This window comes from Halichoeres trimaculatus, unplaced genomic scaffold (assembly GCF_033239565.1).
Source record: "Halichoeres trimaculatus isolate MK-OKI-2021-1 unplaced genomic scaffold, fHalTri1.1 fHalTri1_scaffold_7, whole genome shotgun sequence".
In the NCBI taxonomy this organism is placed as follows: Eukaryota; Metazoa; Chordata; class Actinopteri; order Labriformes; family Labridae; genus Halichoeres; species Halichoeres trimaculatus.
The window spans coordinates 20454542-20475692 of record NW_027437185.1 but is presented as its reverse complement, the minus strand read 5'-3'; the positions used below and the strand labels follow the sequence as shown (position 1 = coordinate 20475692).

Here is a 21151-nt window from a genome sequence, read left to right as displayed (position 1 = left end):
CTTGTTATCTCCTGCTTCCTATTCTTTTATACTTGCATAAAAACCTCTAACTCGCTGTAAACTCTAAAGGGGAATCACTAACACAGTGTGAAACAATTGTTTGACACATATAGGACCTATCTTAGCCCTGCATTTCAGCAGACAAAGAGGGCTGCAGATCAAAATGGCTGCCGTGCATCACGAACACAAATGCTTCACAGGGATGGTGGAGACTGTGCCTGTTACCATGTGCCTGCCTCTTCCCCTCCCCCGCTGCCTCTCTCTTCCTCTCCATCACGCTGCTCATCGCCCTCATTCTCAGCCTCCACACCACCAGCAGTGACTGTTCCTTTTCCCCTCCTTGACCACAATTTAAATTTCTTTACCAACATTTTACAGTCACTATTTGTTTGTATTAATATTTTGAATCATTTGCTGCATATTTTGGTCAGTTTATCCGTCTCTTCTTATTTCTCTGTGTATGGAGACTGATTCCTGTGGCTGCAGCATGTTACGAAGGAACTGGGTCACTGAAAAAGTAGTGCACTGTGTGGTTGTGTGATTCTCTGTGGGAGAAATCTGCAGCAAGGATGAAGCCCAGAATTTTCATCTTCCACTGTAGGTTATGCACTGTTGTCATGCACATCTAGTCTGTCAAAGTAGTATTATGACTTAGTAACACTAAGTAGCATACTAACACCGTGTTGAAATGATAGCTGATAAAGATTATTAAAAACATTTTATGGTAAATTGAGCTTATACAAAAGAATAATATAGTGGTAGTAGTGGCTGAAAAATATGCAGGATGTGGTGTGATACATCAAAGATGACATGTGAGAGGTGTCAAGATTAGCAACATCCAACTCTCCTCCATGTGTTTTCTAACGAACTATCCCACATCATCTCAAAGTGTCTCTTTACACCACATAATGTGACCGAGAAAATCATATTCCAGACCAGAAACTGCAAGGCTTAAGTTCAATCTTTTTAACAGACTCTGTGACACAAATGAGCAACAATCGTCACATAATAACAGTCTGATCCTGTTCCATCAAACCTCAAGCCCATTCTCTGCAGTACATCCATGCTGATTCCTTTTACACAGCCTCCACTCACCAGTCATTTGTTCCAAACCTGATATGATAACAACATCTGTCTCACCAACTGTTATTGTTGTCTCTTTAAAAATCACATTTTTAAAACATTTTTTTAGTTACTTTTGTCTTGCAAATGTAACTTCTGACAAAATGCAAAGAACCACGCAAGCAGATAAACAATGTGTCTATATGCAAAGCAAAAACCTCAAAGGTGTTTGCATAAAGTACATACAACTTACTGCAGCATTCTGAAGGCTGGGTGGTGTGAACAGTAACTATTAGAGAAGGAGTGAAAATGGAATATTCTTATGTTGATATCAATGGAAACTCTCAGAAGAAAAGCATTGAGAATGAAATGTTTGGCATACTTTCAGAAAAAAATGCTCCACTGCAAACTCCCAGCCCCAAGGTAACATGGAACATGAACAAAACCATAATACTTAAGGACACAATGAGTAAAAAACATACCTGTGGGGGAAAATACGCTCTAAAGTAAAAACAAACAGAAACATGGTGGGAGAAAGATAGAGGCTTATCTCACCTCTGTAAGCATAGTCTCTATATCAGTGTTATGCCTTGGCACTGTCCTGGTACCACTGTGCTCAACATTAAGGGTGCTTTCACTGAAGGGTCGAGAACATTTCATGTCACTCTTCCTGGAGTCAGTAGTTCCGTACACCTCGTAACTGAAAGCCGGTTTCAACGTCGCAGTACCTCCCACGTCTGCGTAAAGGGGCGGGTAATACGGAATGACTGGAAGATTCCCACTGGATTTATAAAACATGCGCTCGCGTCTCCATCTGTAGATTTTCACTGATATGATAACCACCAAACACGTGATGAAGAGGAAGGAGACCACAGCCAAAGCCAGCACTAAGTAAAAAGTCAGGTTGTCATTGTACTCCTTGTCGTGTGGAAAGTCAGTGAACTCTGACAGCACTTCAGGGAAGCTGTCCGCCACCGCCACGTTCACAATGACTGTAGCTGAACGAGACGGCTGCCCGTTGTCCTCCACTATAACAGTCAGTCTTTGTTTGACAGCATCTTTATCACTCACTTGGCGGATAGTTCTGATTTCTCCATTCTGTAAGCCCACTTCAAACAGCGCCCTGTCTGTGGCTTTCTGCAGTTTATACGACAGCCAGGCATTCTGTCCAGAGTCCACATCAACAGCCACCACTTTAGTCACCAGATAGCCCACATCTGCGGTACGAGGCACCATCTCAGCCACCACTGAGCCTCCAGTCTGGACTGGGTACAGGACCTGAGGAGGGTTGTCGTTCTGGTCCTGGATGACAATTTTCACTGTCACGTTGCTGCTGAGAGGAGGAGAGCCTCCATCCTGAGCTCTGATGCGGATATGGAAGTCTTTGGTTTGCTCATAGTCGAATGAACGCACAGCAAGTATCTCTCCACTCTCTGCATTCACTGAAAAATAAGCTGAGGCTGACATACCTTTCATTTGGCTATCTTCAAGGAAGTAAGATATACGGGCATTGTTGCCAGAGTCTTTATCACTTGCTTTTACAGATAGTACTGACATACCGGGAGGATTATTTTCGTTTAAGAAAGCAGTCATAATCTGTTGTTGAAACACTGGGGCGTGGTCGTTCACGTCTGATATTCTTAAATTAATAGTTTTGTTCGTACAATAAGAGGGGACACCCTCATCCTTTGCTGTTATTGTTATATTGTATTCTGGGACACTTTCACGGTCCAAAACATCATCAGACATCAGACTGTAAAAATTGGTTGACGATGACTTGATTTTGAAAGGTAAATGTGGGCTTATGAAACAGTTCACTTGGCCATTTTTACCAGAGTCCAGGTCTTTGATGTTGAGCATTGCTATGACTGTTTCTGGAGCTGAATCCTCTGGAATGGGATCAGAGAGGGATATTATGCTTATTACAGGAGCATTGTCATTAAGGTCTGTAACCTCAATAAGAACTTTGCTTGTGTCTGCTAACCCTCCCTTGTCTGTAGCCTCAATGTCAATTTCATGTAGTTTAGCTTTTTCATAATCCAAAACACCAATTACGCTTATTTCCCCGGTTTGAGGGTTCATATTAAATACTGCACTGTCGGCGTTGTGGGAAAAGGAATAGATAACCTCTTCGTTTGCTCCTTTGTCATTATCAGTGGCGCTGGCTCTTAATATAACAGTGCCCCTCGACGCATTTTCGGGAACTGTTATTCTGTAAACAGACTGACTGAATACTGGTGCATTATCATTTGCATCCAAAACAACGACATTAATGTGGACAGCCCCTGATTTCTGAGGATTACCACCGTCATATGCTGTCAGTGTTAATTTATGCTCCTCTTGTTTCTCTCGATCAAGAGACGTGTGCAAAACCATTTCAATATATTTTGTTCCATCAGACCTTGATAATATGTTCAATTTGAAATTATCTGCAGGGTTAAGTTTGTATGTCTGAATTGTGTTCTGTGCCACATCGGGGTCTCTGGCACTCTCAAGCGCATAGCGAGCCCCAGGTGAGGCAGATTCACTAACCTGGAAACTATATTCCTTTTTTGAAAATAATGGGGCGTTATCGTTAATATCAGTGATCTCCACATCAATTCTGTGCAGCTCCATAGGATTTTCAAGGATGATTTGGAAATGAAGAGAGCAGGGAGACACCTGCTTGCACAATTCCTCTCTGTCTATTCTTTTAGCCACCACCAGAATGCCCCTGTCTACATTCAGCCCAATGTACTCACTGCCGTCCTCGGTAAATATCCGAGCCCTCCCAGATTTCAGCCGTTTAACATCCAAGCCCAGGTCCTGAATGATATTCCCGACAACCGAGCCCGTCGACATCTCCTCGGGTATGGAATAACGAACCTGACCAAGAGCGATCTCTGCGACATAAATGCAAAGAAGCAGCAGCCACCGTGCAAAATATTTTTCTCTGGGCACACAACAAAGAGCATCCATAGCGACGAGGGCTGTCCAAAAATCGAAAAATTGAGAACTAAAATGTTTGATTATAAGCTCATGTGAATGCTGCGCGGCTGGCTTTGTCATCCGAAAGTTCCGATTAAAATGGAGCTCCGAAGAAGCAGAACCCACAAGAGGACTTCGCTCAGGAAAACACACACACTAACCAACAGCGGCACTTAGGGACATAAAATGAAACTGCAGAAATATCTGGATTTAAAGAAGGGAGGAAAATAGATACTGCAGACATGATATTCAATAGATAGATAGATAGATAGATAGATAGATAGATAGATAGATAGATAGATAGATAGATAGATAGATAGATAGATAGATAGATAGATAGATAGATAGATAGAGTTTCTGTCCATGGTACTGAATGCAACTAAGATTTTTTCTAAACCAAAATTCTAACCTCTAGAGGAGAGTCTGGTTCATCCAGGATGCTCTTCTCACTCTGTATCCTCTGCATGGTCCCTGTAGAACTGGGGTCCATGATCAGCACGTTCTGACTACCAGCTCTGCCGAACTTACAGTCACTCTTTCTGGAGTCAGTCGTCCTGCACACCTCGTAGTTGTACACGTGTGGCAGAGTCCCTGTGCCCAAAGTGTCTGAGTAACGTGGGGGATAATACGGAATGACAGGCAGGTTGGAGTGATACAGGATGCGAGACTGTCTCCATCTGTAGATTTTCACTGATATAATAACCACCAAACACGTGATGAAGAGGAAGGAGACCACAGCCAAAGCCAGCACTAAGTAAAAAGTCAGGTTGTCATTGTACTCCTTGTCGTGTGGAAAGTCAGTGAACTCTGACAGCACTTCAGGGAAGCTGTCCGCCACCGCCACGTTCACAATGACTGTAGCTGAACGAGACGGCTGCCCGTTGTCCTCCACTATAACAGTCAGTCTTTGTTTGACAGCATCTTTATCACTCACTTGGCGGATAGTTCTGATTTCTCCATTCTGTAAGCCCACTTCAAACAGCGCCCTGTCTGTGGCTTTCTGCAGTTTATACGACAGCCAGGCATTCTGTCCAGAGTCCACATCAACAGCCACCACTTTAGTCACCAGATAGCCCACATCTGCGGTACGAGGCACCATCTCAGCCACCACTGAGCCTCCAGTCTGGACTGGGTACAGGACCTGAGGGGGGTTGTCGTTCTGGTCCTGGATGACTATTTTGACTGTCACGTTGCTGCTGAGTGGAGGAGAGCCTCCATCCTGAGCCTTAACTCGGAACTTGAAGTCTTTGATCTGCTCGTAGTCAAAAGAGCGCACTGCATGGATGACTCCACTATCAGCACTAACGGACACATATGAGGAGACTGGCACTCCGTTGACAGAGGAGTCCTCCAAGATGTAAGAAACTCGGGCATTCTGGTTCCAGTCAGCGTCTCTGGCTTTCACTGTGAATATAGAGAGGCCTGGTGTGTTGTTTTCTACAATGTAGGCCTCATATGAGCTCCTCTCAAAGACAGGCGCGTTGTCATTGACATCAGAGATGTGTAAGGTGAGAGTGACGCTGCTGGAGAGGGAGGGCACTCCCTCATCAGAGCAGGTCACTGTGATGTTGTACTGAGAAGCCATCTCTCTGTCTAAATCACTGTCTGTTACTAAAGTATAGAAACTATTTGATGTCGACTTCATCACGAAAGGAATATTTTCATTTATGAAGCACTGTACCTTGCCGTTTTCACCTGAATCTGCGTCTTCAACATTGATCATTGTCACCACAGTACCAGGTTTTGCATCTTCTGATATAATGTTTGATTTCGACATTATTTTAATATCGGGCCTGTTGTCATTCATATCAATAACATCAATCGTCACCTTACATGAATCCGCCAGTCCTCCGTCATCACTTCCCCTAATGTTTATTTGGAAGGTTCGAGCTTTTTCGAAGTCAACGTTTCCTTTGAGCCGAATTTCACCATTTTCAGCATTTACTTCAAATAGCCCACGAGCATGATCTAACATACTTGAAATTGAATAAGTTATTCTCCCATTGGATCCATGATCCTTATCCGTAGCAGTTACAGTCACGACAGCTGTGCCAACAGAGGCGTTTTCTTGAATAGAGGCTTTATAAATAGGCTGCGTAAAAACAGGAGCATTATCATTAGCGTCCAAAACAGTGATCAGAATCTGCATTGTTCCTGACATCTGCGGTTCTCCTCCATCTACCGCTGTCAGAGTCAAAGATATGTGTTCATTTTTTTCTCTGTCTAGAGGTTTCTCTAACACCATTTCGACATTTTTCGTCCCATCTGCTTGATCGTGCAATTTTACTACAAAATTGTCAGCGGGCTCAAGTTTATACGTTTTCAGTCCATTGGAGCCGACATCCGGATCAACTGCGCGATCTAATATAAATCTAGCTCCACTAACAGCTGACTCACTTATTTTAAATTTAACATTGTTCTTCTCGAATGATGGAGGGTTATCGTTCACATCTGTGATCTCAATAGTTACACTGTAAAATTCCATCGGATCCTCTAAAATAATCTGAAAATGTAAAGCGCAGGGCGTCGTTTGTCCACACAGCGCCTCTCTGTCTATTCTCTCTTTGACGAGGAGGACTCCTCTCTCCTTATTCAGCTCAATATATCCGTCACTGTCTCGAGTAAAAATGCGAGCCTTACCCGATTTGAGTCTTTTCACATCAAATCCAAAATCCTTTGCCATATTTCCTACCAGAGAACCTTTTGCCATTTCTTCAGGAATGGAGTAGCTGACCTGCCCGAACACTGAGCGAAAGGAGAGGACCGAGAAAAACAACAGTATTTGCCCTCTCATTGTTCTGTGCGACGTTAGTCCAATGGAAACCTTTCCTTTTCCAGTATTTTGGCACGATTTTTGTAGCAACTGCAAGCTTTAAAACATATTCCAAACACAAAGAGACGTCCTTTACTGAATCACCGGTAAAATCCAAACAGCCAGCCTCGCTTCAGTTCCTTCTCCTCTTAGAATAAAGGCATGATGGGAGGTACATTTAATATGAGGTAAATCTACTACAGATTGGCCAACAGCGGCGCTGTGAGTTCAGAAAATAAATTGCAGGTCAGTGGAAAGAAAGAAGCAGTCGTGTTTAGGATTGGAATCAGAAAAGCGAATAAAAATGAATCTCCAGTAAAAGATTTATACTGCAAAAACGAATGTGATTAAGCATGTCTGAAGGGGAAACTGTATTAACTAACGAAAGGATATATGAAAAAATATATATAAATAAAAATAAATAAAGCAATTCAAATACCAAAGGATAAGTAAGATTGGGTCGCTGTCCATGGTGCTGAAACGGGTTTCACAAGCTATAAATCTTAAAGGATTTAAAAGAAACAAAATACACTGTCAGCGAATTCTAACCTCCAGAGGAGAGTCTGGTTCATCCAGGATGCTCTTCTCATTCTGTATCCTCTGCATGGTCCCTGTAGAACTGGGGTCCATGATCAGCACGTTCTGACTACCAGCTCTGCCGAACTTACAGTCACTCTTTCTGGAGTCAGTCGTCCTGCACACCTCGTAGTTGTACACGTGTGGCAGAGTCCCTGTGCCCAAAGTGTCTGAGTAACGTGGGGGATAATAAGGAATGACAGGCAGGTTGGAGTGATACAGGATGCGAGACTGTCTCCATCTGTAGATTTTCACGGATATAATAACCACCAAACACGTGATGAAGAGGAAGGAGACCACAGCCAAAGCCAGCACTAAGTAAAAAGTCAGGTTGTCATTGTACTCCTTGTCGTGTGGAAAGTCAGTGAACTCTGACAGCACTTCAGGGAAGCTGTCCGCCACCGCCACGTTCACAATGACTGTAGCTGAACGAGACGGCTGCCCGTTGTCCTCCACTATAACAGTCAGTCTTTGTTTGACAGCATCTTTATCACTCACTTGGCGGATAGTTCTGATTTCTCCATTCTGTAAGCCCACTTCAAACAGCGCCCTGTCTGAGGCTTTCTGCAGTTTATACGACAGCCAGGCATTCTGTCCAGAGTCCACATCAACAGCCACCACTTTGGTCACCAGATAGCCCACATCTGCTGTACGAGGCACCATCTCAGCCACCACTGAGCCTCCAGTCTGGACTGGGTACAGGACCTGAGGAGGGTTGTCGTTCTGGTCCTGGATGACTATTTTGACTGTCACGTTGCTGCTGAGAGGAGGAGAGCCTCCATCCTGAGCCTTAACTCGGAACTTGAAGTCTTTGATCTGCTCGTAGTCAAAAGAGCGCACTGCATGGATGACTCCACTATCAGCACTAACGGACACATATGAGGAGACTGGCACTCCGTTGACAGAGGAGTCCTCCAGGATGTAAGAAACACGGGCATTCTGGTTCCAGTCAGCGTCTCTGGCTTTCACGGTGAATATAGAAAGGCCTGGTGTGTTGTTTTCTACAATGTAGGCCTCATATGAGCTCCTCTCAAAGACAGGCGCGTTGTCATTGACATCAGAGATCTTTAAGGTGAAAGTGACGCTGCTGGAGAGGGAGGGCACTCCCTCATCAGAGCAGGTCACTGTGATGTTATACTCAGAGGCTCTCTCTCTGTCTAAATCACTGTCTGTCACTAATCTATAGAAAGTATTTGATGTCGATTTTAATTCAAATGGAATATTTTCATTTATGAAGCAGTGAACTTTCCCATTTTCACCTGAGTCTGGGTCTTGGATATTAATCATCGTAACGACTGTATTAGGGGTTGCATCTTCTGAAATAATCGCTGATGTAGACATGATTTTTATTGTTGGTCCATTGTCATTTATATCAACGACATCGACCATTACTTTGCAAGTATCTGTCAGTCCTCCGTTGTCTCTGGCCCGTAAATTAATTTGAAAATTTCTTTTCTTTTCATAATCAAGGCGTCCAATCACCCTTACCTCACCATTTTCCTCGTTTACTTCAAACATTTGTCTGACATCATCTAAAGTATTCGTGATTGAATACGTTATTTTACCATTTAAACCATGATCAGCATCTGATGCACTCACAGTGGTCACAATCGTGCCTTTTGCAGCGTTTTCAGCCACAGTGCCTTTGTACACGGGCTGAGTAAAAACAGGGGCATTATCGTTCACGTCTAGCACTGAGATGACAATCTGCATCGTTCCCGACATCTGAGGCTCCCCTCCATCTACAGCTGTCAAAGACAAAGAAATGCTTTCTTCCTTCTCTCTGTCCAGAGGTTTTTGTAGGACCATTTCCACGTTCTTTGTGCCATCGGCTTGGCTGTGTAGCTTCAGTAAAAAATTATCACTTGGTTTCAGTACGTAACCTTGGAGACCGTTTACACCCACATCTAAATCCACAGCTCTTTCTAAGTCAAATTTTGCCCCAAGAACTGCAGACTCACTTATTGTGAATTTTATCTCATTTTTTTCAAAGGTCGGTGCATTATCGTTTACATCTGTAATCTCAACTGTGACACTGTAAAATTCCATCGGATTCTCTAACACAATCTGAAAATGAACAGCACACGGTGTCGTATCGCCGCACAACGCCTCTCTGTCTATTCTCTCTTTGATGAGGAGGACTCCTCTTTCGCTGCTCAGCTCGATGTAGTCACTGCTGTCACCAGAATAAACACGAGCGTTACCCTGCCTCAGTCGTTTAACATCTAAACCTAAATCCTGTGCTATATTTCCAACCAGAGAGCCCTTGGCCATTTCCTCCGGGATGGAGTAGCTGACCTGCCCGGAGACCAAGCTAAGAGTGAGGATGGGAATAAACAACAGTACTTGCCGTTTCATTGTTTGAAATTGTCTCGACAATAATCCTGTACAAATCCGTCAGAGAAAATATTCAAGAATTCGGTCAAAATACGAACAGAAAGAATTCCTTCATTTCGAAGCAGAAGAACGCCAACTGTGACTCGACTTGTGTGTCCGCTCTTCGACCACAGACAATGCGATCCGTGCTCGCCTTAACTCAAATGCATCGAAATGGAAAGGCGGTACTGCTGTAATTATACTGCAACTGCAACAGATAAGGCAACAGCGGCCCACTGAGTTCAGAGAGTAAAACTGCAGAAAATCTGGTGCAAGGGAGGAGAGGTAAGATAGAGAGAATGTGAGTTTAAATTATTGAAAAGGGATTGCAGAATTATAGATGTTAAAGTGAAGATGTGTGTGGAAAAAACGTGTACAAAATGTGTGATAATGTCTAAACAGTTTTCAAACATAAAGATTAAGAGTTCATATAAAGACCTAATACAGTAAACATTGACCGTCACTGTAGTGCTGCGTGACGCTCTCCATGGTGCTAAAAGTGACCGAACGAGGTTACCCATATAAAAACACAATCATTCAAAAAATGTCTGATGACTGGTTAGGGGGCAAAGGCAGTGTCAAACCTCTAGAGGGGAGTCTGGTTCATCCAGGATGCTCTTCTCATTCTGTATCCTCTGCATGGTCCCTGTAGAACTGGGGTCCATTATCAGCACGTTCTGACTACCAGCTCTGCCGAACTTACAGTCACTCTTTCTGGAGTCAGTCGTCCTGCACACCTCGTAGTTGTACACGTGTGGCAGAGTCCCTGTGCCCAAAGTGTCTGAGTAACGTGGGGGATAATATGGAATGACAGGCAGGTTGGAGTGATATAGGATGCGAGACTGTCTCCATCTGTAGATTTTCACTGATATGATAACCACCAAACACGTGATGAAGAGGAAGGAGACCACAGCCAAAGCCAGCACTAAGTAAAAAGTCAGATTGTCATTGTACTCCTTGTCGTGTGGAAAGTCAGTGAACTCTGACAGCACTTCAGGGAAGCTGTCCGCCACCGCCACGTTCACAATGACTGTAGCTGAACGAGACGGCTGCCCGTTGTCCTCCACTATAACAGTCAGTCTTTGTTTGACAGCATCTTTATCACTCACTTGGCGGATAGTTCTGATTTCTCCATTCTGTAAGCCCACTTCAAACAGCGCCCTGTCTGTGGCTTTCTGCAGTTTATACGACAGCCAGGCATTCTGTCCAGAGTCCACATCAACAGCCACCACTTTGGTCACCAGGTAGCCCACATCTGCTGTACGAGGCACCATCTCAGCCACCACTGAGCCTCCAGTCTGGACTGGGTACAGGACCTGAGGGGGGTTGTCGTTCTGGTCCTGGATGACCATTTTGACTGTCACGTTGCTGCTGAGTGGAGGAGAGCCTCCATCCTGAGCCTTAACTCGGAACTTGAAGTCTTTGATCTGCTCGTAGTCAAAAGCGCGCACTGCATGGATGACTCCACTATCAGCACTAACCGACACATATGAGGAGACTGGCACTCCGTTGACAGAGGAGTCCTCCAGGATGTAAGAAACACGGGCATTCTGGTTCCAGTCAGCGTCTCTGGCTTTCACTGTGAATATAGAGAGGCCTGGTGTGTTGTTTTCTACAATGTAGGCCTCATATGAGCTCCTCTCAAAAACAGGCGCGTTGTCATTGACATCAGAGATCTGTAAGGTGAGAGTGACGCTGCTGGAGAGGGAGGGCACTCCCTCATCAGAGCAGGTCACTGTGATGTTATACTCTGAGGCTCTCTCTCTGTCTAAATCACTGTCTGTCACGATGCTGTAGAAGTTACTCGATGTAGCTGAAATTGTAAATGGTATGTGTTTGTTAATAACACAATGAACCTTTCCATTTTCATCAGAGTCAGGGTCATTTACGCTCATCACAGCTACCACTGTGTCAGCGCGCGAATCTTCTCCAATTGAATTTGATGATGAAATCATATTTATAAGAGGAGCATTGTCATTTATATCTCCTACTTCAATGACCACTTTACTGGATTCAGACAAACCTCCTCGGTCTACTGCCTCTATATCAATTTCATATTTTTTGGCCTTTTCATAATCAATATGGTCATTTAGAATAAGATTTCCATCCTTAGTAATGTTGAATAATTTTGATGTGCTCCTCATGCTGTTTACTATTACGTAGGTTACCTCTCCGTTGGAGCCTTTGTCTGCATCGGAGGCACTGACTTTTGTTATTAATGTCCCCTTCGGAGAGTTTTCTTTGACACTTGATTTGTAAACGTTTTGCGTAAACACAGGAGCGTTATCATTAGCATCCAATACAGTAATATGAATCTGCATTGTCCCAGACCTCTGCGGCTCTCCTCCATCTACCGCGGTTAACAACAATGAAGCAAACTCCTGTCTCTCTCTGTCTAAAGGCTTCTGCAAAATCATTTCAACCTTTTTGCCTCCATCAGACTGACTGTGCATTTTAAGCTTAAAATGATCATCTGGCTTTAATGTATAGCTCTGCAAACCATTCGGTCCTATGTCAAGGTCTATTGCCTTTTCGAGTATAAATTTTGATCCGATGAACGCAGACTCGCTTATTTCAAACCTCCTCTCTTCTGTTTCGAACACCGGAGCATTGTCATTAATGTCTGTTATCTCAACAGTAACCGGAAATATTTCTATTGGGCTTTCTAGAGCTATCTGAAAATGCAAAGCGCAAGGCGTTGTCTCACCACAGAGAGCTTCTCGGTCTATTCTCTGACTGATAATAAGGAGACCCTTTTCCTTGTTAAGCTGGATGTATTCTGCGCTGCCTCCCGTGTGGATTCGAGCTTTACCCGTTTGCAGCCGCCCAACATCCAGACCTAAATCCTGTGCTATGTTACCGACCAACGAGCCTTTTGACATTTCTTCAGGAATAGAGTAGCTGACTTGACCGAGCACCGAACTCAGACTGAGCAGCGAGAAGAACAACTGTACTTGCCGTCTCATTGTCTTGTCAGGCTGATCCATCGAACAAATGAAACGTTTTATCCTTCCCTTTGGATAAGCCTACTGAGGTCGAGCAAATAAATGAGCTTGTCTTTTTTTCCTCAAAAAGGTCGATGGAATTGTTTCAAGTCGATATTCCGTGCATGTTGTGTCTTCCCCCATCGAATGTGCGTTATGATTCGGAGTCCGTCACCCTTGTGAAGTGAGAGGGGATGTCCTAGTATATAAATACAAACTGAAACGGCAAGACACTGGTAGACAGCGGCCCACTGAGTTCAAAACATGAAACTACACGAGTTCAGAAAAAATACACTTACAGCTGTAGGTACCTCTGTGTGATTTCCAACAAGCAAAAAAAACAAAACAACTTATAGCCTACTTATGGATCACTGCCAAAACACGTTTCACAAACTATTGTTTAGGCTAATTAAAATCGGAAATATGTTAGATAATAATGTTCATTGTTCGAATAAAGTGTTCAACGTCTCTAGAAGTAGAAATGAAAGAAATAAGAAGGGGAGTAAAGACTGTTTTGACGCTGTCTAAGGTACTGAAATAAAATGGGTTACAAATACACAAAAAAAAGGACGAACTGAAGAAATGGTCGGAGTATACTATGAAAAATGGCACAGTCTAACCTCTAGAGGGGAGTCTGGTTCATCCAGGATGCTCTTCTCACTCTGTATCCTCTGCATGGTCCCTGTGGAACTGGGGTCCATGATCAGCACGTTTTGACTACCAGCTCTGCCGAACTTACAGTCACTCTTTCTGGAGTCAGTCGTCCTGCACACCTCGTAGTTGTACACGTGTGGCAGAGTCCCTGTGCCCAAAGTGTCTGAGTAACGTGGGGGATAATACGGAATGACAGGCAGGTTGGAGTGATACAGGATGCGAGACTGTCTCCATCTGTAGATTTTCACTGATATAATAACCACCAAACACGTGATGAAGAGGAAGGAGACCACAGCCAAAGCCAGCACTAAGTAAAAAGACAGGTTGTCATTGTACTCCTTGTCGTGTGGAAAGTCAGTGAACTCTGACAGCACTTCAGGGAAGCTGTCCGCCACCGCCACGTTCACAATGACTGTAGCTGAACGAGACGGCTGCCCGTTGTCCTCCACTATAACAGTCAGTCTTTGTTTGACAGCATCTTTATCACTCACTTGGCGGATAGTTCTGATTTCTCCATTCTGTAAGCCCACTTCAAACAGCGCCCTGTCTGTGGCTTTCTGCAGTTTATACGACAGCCAGGCATTCTGTCCAGAGTCCACATCAACAGCCACCACTTTGGTCACCAGATAGCCCACATCTGCTGCACGGGGCACCATCTCAGCCACCACTGAGCCTCCAGTCTGGACTGGGTACAGGACCTGAGGGGGGTTGTCGTTCTGGTCCTGGATAACTATTTTCACTGTCACGTTGCTGCTGAGTGGAGGAGAGCCTCCATCCTGAGCCTTAACTCTGAACTTGAAGTCTTTGATCTGCTCGTAGTCAAAAGAGCGCACTGCATGGATGACTCCACTATCAGCACTAACCGACACATATGAGGAGACTGGCACTCCGTTGACAGAGGAGTCCTCCAGGATGTAAGAAACACGGGCATTCTGGTTCCAGTCAGCGTCTCTGGCCTTCACTGTGAATATAGAAAGGCCTGGTGTGTTGTTTTCTACAATGTAGGCCTCATATGAGCTCCTCTCAAAGACAGGCGCGTTGTCATTGACATCAGAGATCTGTAAGGTGAGAGTGACGCTGCTGGAGAGGGAGGGCACTCCCTCATCAGAGCAGGTCACTGTGATGTTATACTCTGAGGCTCTTTCCCTGTCTAAATCACTGTCTGTTACTAAACTATAAAAGTTATTTGATGTTTTTTTAATATTAAACGGGATGTTTTCATTTATGACACACAATGTTTTACCGTTTGCATCGGAGTCTGGATCATTTACACTCATCAAAGCTATTACCGTTTCCTGGGCTGAATCTTCCGGTATAGAGCTCGAGGTTGAGATCATTTTTATAACAGGGCTGTTATCATTTACGTCAATAATGTCGATTATTATTTTACTCGAATCAGAAAGCCCACCGAGATCTATCGACTCTATATCAATGTGATAAGTTTTTTCTTTTTCAAAGTCAATTGGAGCCTCTAGAATTACTTCTCCTGCACGATTGATGTTAAATAGCTTTGTAATGGTATCCATGCTATTCCCGATGACGTAGGTAACCTCACCATTTGAGCCTTTGTCTGCATCAGAGGCACTGACTTTAGTAACAAGCGTGCCTTTTGGTGAGTTTTCTGTTATGCTTGCTTTGTAAACGGGTTGGCTAAAAACAGGAGCATTGTCGTTTGCATCCAGTACAGTAACGTGAATCTGCATTGTTCCGGACATTTGTGGTTCTCCCCCGTCCTCTGCTGTCAAAACTAATGATATGTGTTCCTGTTTCTCGCGGTCCAACGGCTTTTGTAAAATCATTTCAACCTTTTTGCTCCCATCAGACTGAGAGTGTAATTTAAGCAGAAAATTGTCACTCGGCTTCAGGGTGTACCTCTGAAGCCCATTCAGCCCAATATCTGGATCCATTGCTTTCTCTAACATGAATTTAGAGCCGATGACCGCAGATTCGCTTATTTCAAACCTCCTGTCTTCCTTTTGGAAAACAGGGGCATTGTCATTTATATCTGTAATTTCGACTGTAACCGGGAACATCTCTAACGGGTTCTCTAACGTTATTTGAAAATGCAAAGCACAAGGCGTTGTCTGTCTACACAGGGCTTCGCGATCTATCTCTTCTTTAATGAGGAGGACTCCTCTGTCTCTATCCAGCTCGATATGCTGAATACTATCTCCTGTATAGATACGAGCTTTGCCAGACTTAAGCCGTCTGACGTTCAGCCCTAAATCTTGAGCTATGTTACCGACCAAAGAGCCTTTTGTCATTTCTTCTGGAATAGAGTAACTGACCTGCCCTACCACAGAACTGGAGGAGAGGAGGAAAATAAACACCAACACTTGCCGTTTCATTGTTCTCTCAGACACCGCTCTCCGGTTATGCTACCGTTTTGTGTCTCGTTTAAAGAGTAAGATTCCGCTCCGAAAGAAGTTGAAATTATGAGAAAAAAATGTTCTTAATCCATGTATCAAAGGAGTTCCAGGTTTAGATTTCAATGGATGATAAAGTCCGCTCACCAAAGAGAGGATTCATCGTATGAGACTGTGCATCATCACGACGCCAAGATGTAGACTGGGAGAATCTGTGACAAAAGCATTTCTCTAACTGCAACATATTGGGCAACAGCGGCCCGATGAGTTCAAAATGTGCTAGTACAGAAGAACCGCAGCAGAGAAGCCAAACAATATGAAAAGCCATTCCTGATTTCTTTTTTTAAATACTAAAAGAAACGGAAAAAAATATTAAAAAATATCCAAACAGAAGGGATAAATGAGCTCGGATAAAACTAAAATTAATAATCTGATGTCAGTGCTTAATGATATGTAAAAGTTAGAGCATTCTATCAAGTAAAAGTTGTAAAGAAGGGACACACAAAACGCTTTCCCACTAAGGCTTGCAAACCAGCAATGTGCTTGAACTGACGCTTTCCATGGTGCTGAAATTTCGTCTGACACATTTTAAAAGAGCATGGCTAGAAAACCCACCTCTAGAGGAGAGTCTGGTTCATCCAGGATGCTCTTCTCACTCTGTATCCTCTGCATGGTCCCTGTAGAACTGGGGTCCATGATCAGCACGTTCTGACTACCAGCTCTGCCGAACTTACAGTCACTCTTTCTGGAGTCAGTCGTCCTGCACACCTCGTAGTTGTACACGTGTGGCAGAGTCCCTGTGCCCAAAGTGTCCGAGTAACGTGGGGGATAATATGGAATGACAGGCAGGTTGGAGTGATACAGGATGCGAGACTGTCTCCATCTGTAGATTTTCACTGATATAATAACCACCAAACACGTGATGAAGAGGAAGGAGACCACAGCCAAAGCCAGCACCAAGTAAAAAGTCAGGTTGTCATTGTACTCCTTGTCGTGTGGAAAGTCAGTGAACTCTGACAGCACTTCAGGGAAGCTGTCCGCCACCGCCACGTTCACAATGACTGTAGCTGAACGAGACGGCTGCCCGTTGTCCTCCACTATAACAGTCAGTCTTTGTTTGACAGCATCTTTATCACTCACTTGGCGGATAGTTCTGATTTCTCCATTCTGTAAGCCCACTTCAAACAGCGCCCTGTCTGTGGCTTTCTGCAGTTTATACGACAGCCAGGCATTCTGTCCAGAGTCCACATCAACAGCCACCACTTTAGTCACCAGATAGCCCACATCTGCTGTACGAGGCACCATCTCAGCCACCACTGAGCCTCCAGTCTGGACTGGGTACAGGACCTGAGGGGGGTTGTCGTTCTGGTCCTGGATTATTAGTTTTACTGTCACGTTGCTGCTGAGTGGAGGAGAGCCTCCATCCTGAGCCTTAACTCGGAACTTGAAGTCTTTGATCTGCTCGTAGTCAAAAGCGCGCACTGCATGGATGACTCCACTATCAGCACTAACCGACACATATGAGGAGACCGGCACTCCGTTGACAGAGGAGTCCTCCAGGATGTAAGAAACACGGGCATTCTGGTTCCAGTCAGCGTCTCTGGCTTTCACTGTGAATATAGAGAGGCCTGGTGTGTTGTTTTCTACAATGTAGGCCTCATATGAGCTCCTCTCAAAAACAGGCGCGTTGTCATTGACATCAGAGATGTGTAAGGTGAGAGTGACGCTGCTGGAGAGGGAGGGCACTCCCTCATCAGAGCAGGTCACTGTGACATTATACTGAGAAGCTATCTCTCTGTCTAAAGTGAACTCTGTTGCTAAAGAATAGATTCCGCTCATGGTGTTTTGCATTTTGAAAGGAATGTCCTCATTAATGTTACACTTAACTTGTCCATTCCTCTCAGAATCAGGGTCATTAACGCTCAGCATCGCAATCACTGTGCTCTCTGGAGAGTCTTCTAAAACGGTTTCTGATTTGGACAGTATTTTTATCTGCGGACTGTTGTCATTCACATCAGTGACATCAATAAGAATTTTACTCGAATCAGAGAGTCCCCCATTGTCTATTGCTTCGATATCAATCTCGAATATCTTTGCTTTTTCATAATCTATTTCACCGACCAGGATTACCTCTCCTGATTTTCCGTTTATATGAAATAAGTTTGATAATCGACGTTTGCTATTCGAAATTGTGTAGGATACTTCTCCGTTAGAGCCTCTATCTTTATCAGATGCACTGACAGTTATAACACTTGTTCTTTTAGGTGAATTTTCTGTAATTGTTGCCTTGTACACTGGCTTGGTGAAAACAGGTGCATTGTCGTTTACATCTAGCACGTTTACAATAATCTGCATTGTACCAGACATACGCGGCTGTCCTCCATCCAGTGCAGTCAATAAGAGCGGTATCTGCTCCTGCTGCTCTCGGTCTAAGGGCTTCTGAAGAACCATTTCCACCTTTTTACTACCGTCTGCCCGATTCTCCAATTTCAATGCAAAGTTATTTGTTGGATTAAGCGAATAGCTCTGAAGATCATTCGTACCGATGTCAGCATCTATTGCTTTCTCTAGAACAAATTTAGATCCAACTACAGCCGACTCGCTGATTTCAAAACGTTTCTCATGGGATTCAAAGCTTGGAGCATTGTCATTTATATCTGTGATTTCTATGGTTATACGAAACAATTCCATCGGATTTTCCAGAATCATTTGTGAATGTAAAGCACAGGGCGTCGTTTCTCCGCACAGCGTCTCTCTGTCTATCCTCTCTTTAATGAGGAGGACTCCTCTTTCTCTGTTTAGCTCGACGTATTCTGCGCTGTCTCCGGAGTGAATACGAGCCCTGCCAGATTTAAGTCTTTTTATATCTAAACCTAAGTCCTGAGCTATGTTACATACTAAGGAGCCGATCTCCATTTCCTCGGGAATGGAGTAGCTTACTTGCCCGAGCACCGAGGAGAGGGACAGAACCGAAAGGAACAACAGTACTTGCCGTTTCATTGTTTAGCCGCTGTATTCCAGTATCGTGTTGTATAAAGTATAATCCACAAAACAGAGTAAAATAACTCGATTCGAGTCTTGATGAAAAGGAAAAAAAAATAAAAAACGTTCAATGTCCGTCAGTAGTTTGTCTTTTAAGAAGGACGAGCGTTTTGTACCCGTTTTATTGTCTATCATGACACAGTCTAAGGGGGAGGTACAGCTTTCAGCCCTGTCAAAGACTGCCACACTCTGGCCAACAGCGGCCCTTTCTGTTCAACACACCAAACAGCAATAATAAGACGAAGGGGTATGAGAAATTCTGTAATTGCAGTGTAACAATTAAGAAAAAAAAAAAAATTCTATGTTGAGTTATTACTGTGTAATTCCCGATCATGTGATTTTTATGAAGCATATATGTTGAACTGTAAACCTCACATGGAAAGCCTTCAAGCCTTGATATGGAAAATAGAACAACCTACCAATAGTGACGTCTACATAATGACAACACCAAGAAACGCTGTCCGTGGTGCTGAATGGAACGAAGGATAACAACAAAAACAAATAAGGAAGAACAAAAAAAAAACTTTCGATCTCGAGCACATCACTTTAAGGTCACTGCTTTAGGCAAAACAACAACAGTAAGATGACCTGCATGCGGAATTTAATTCATATTTTTAATCATTCCAAAATTTCAAATATGACCGAGCTAATCCTGGATCTGGATAACAAATTGTGGAGTAGAAGAGTGTTAGAAAGGTGAGCAGCGAATATGTTGAGAAAATATGCTACGACATTTTTAATATTCTAACCTCAAGTGGAGAGTCTGGTTCATCCAGGATGCTCTTCTCACTCTGTATCCTCTGCATGGTCCCTGTAGAACTGGGGTCCATGATCAGCACGTTCTGACTACCAGCTCTGCCGAACTTACAGTCACTCTTTCTGGAGTCAGTCGTCCTGCACACCTCGTAGTTGTACACGTGTGGCAGAGTCCCTGTGCCCAAAGTGTCTGAGTAACGTGGGGGATAATATGGAATGACAGGCAGGTTGGAGTGATACAGGATGCGAGACTGTCTCCATCTGTAGATTTTCACGGATATAATAACCACCAAACACGTGATGAAGAGGAAGGAGACCACAGCCAAAGCCAGCACTAAGTAAAAAGTCAGGTTGTCATTGTACTCCTTGTCGTGTGGAAAGTCAGTGAACTCTGACAGCACTTCAGGGAAGCTGTCCGCCACCGCCACGTTCACAATGACTGTAGCTGAACGAGACGGCTGCCCGTTGTCCTCCACTATAACAGTCAGTCTTTGTTTGACAGCATCTTTATCACTCACTTGGCGGATAGTTCTGATTTCTCCATTCTGTAAGCCCACTTCAAACAGCGCCCTGTCTGTGGCTTTCTGCAGTTTATACGACAGCCAGGCATTCTGTCCAGAGTCCACATCAACAGCCACCACTTTAGTCACCAGGTAGCCCACATCTGCTGAACGAGGCACCATCTCAGCCACCACTGAGCCTCCAGTCTGGACTGGGTACAGGACCTGAGGAGGGTTGTCGTTCTGGTCCTGGATGACCATTTTCACTGTCACGTTGCTGCTGAGTGGAGGAGAACCTCCATCCTGAGCCTTAACTCGGAACTTGAAGTCTTTGATCTGCTCGTAGTCAAAAGAGCGCACTGCATGGATGACTCCACTATCAGCACTAACCGACACATATGAGGAGACCGGCACTCCGTTGACAGAGGAGTCCTCCAGGATGTAAGAAACACGGGCATTCTGGTTCCAGTCAGCGTCTCTGGCTTTCACTGTGAATATAGAGAGGCCTGGTGTGTTGTTTTCTACAATGTAGGCCTCATATGAGCTCCTCTCAAAGACAGGCTCGTTGTCATTGACATCAGAGATGTGTAAGGTGAGAGTGACGCTGCTGGAGAGGGAGGGCACTCCCTCATCAGAGCAGGTCACTGTGATGTTATACTGAGAAGCCATTTCTCTGTCTAAAGTGAACTCTGTTACGAGAGTATAAAACCCGCTCATGGTATTTTGTATTTTGAAAGGAATGTCCTCATTAATGTTACACTTAACTTGTCCATTCCTCTCAGAATCGGGGTCATTCACGTTCAGCATTGCAATCACTGTGCTCTCTGGAGAGTCTTCTAAAACGGTTTCTGATTTGGACAGTATTTTTATTTGCGGACTGTTGTCATTCACATCAATGACATCAATAAGAATTTTACTCGAATCAGAGAGTCCTCCATTGTCTATAGCCTCAATATCAATTTCGAATATCTTTGCTTTTTCATAATCTATTTCACCGACCAGGATAACTTCTCCTGTTTTTCTATTGATCTTGAATAAGTCAGATAAACGACGCAT

At 44.0% G+C, this 21151-nt stretch overlaps 2 protein-coding genes across 46 annotated transcripts in view; both read right to left on the bottom strand.

Annotated features, from left to right (window-relative positions):
* Positions 1-21151, bottom strand: part of LOC141793146 (protocadherin gamma-C5-like) — a 290533-nt gene that overhangs the window by 51747 nt on the left and 217635 nt on the right. For 2 of the 45 annotated variants that reach the window (XM_074673597.1, XM_074673619.1), the window contains exon 1: positions 10378-12942. The exons of 35 other annotated variants lie outside the window; for them this stretch is intronic. In XM_074673597.1, the coding sequence (XP_074529698.1) occupies positions 10378-12780 (2403 nt within the window). In that variant the 5' untranslated portion in view covers positions 12781-12942. Of the gene's footprint in view, positions 1-1617; positions 4114-4438; positions 6638-7390; positions 9931-10377; positions 12943-21151 lie in introns of those variants that run through there. 8 more of the 45 variants (XM_074673604.1, XM_074673624.1, XM_074673633.1 and 5 more) reach the window with 8 other exon arrangements.
* LOC141793152 (protocadherin beta-16-like) lies at positions 16239-19046 on the bottom strand. Its single transcript, XM_074673637.1, has one exon. It carries the CDS (start codon positions 18795-18797, stop codon positions 16386-16388), a length of 2412 nt encoding a protein of 803 aa, XP_074529738.1. The 5' UTR covers positions 18798-19046; the 3' UTR covers positions 16239-16385.

Bases quoted from the DNA above. Each gene is read 5' to 3' on its own strand.
- LOC141793152 (XM_074673637.1), bottom strand. From the start codon at position 18,797: ATGAAACGGCAAGTACTGTTGTTCCTTTCGGTTCTGTCCCTCTCCTCG.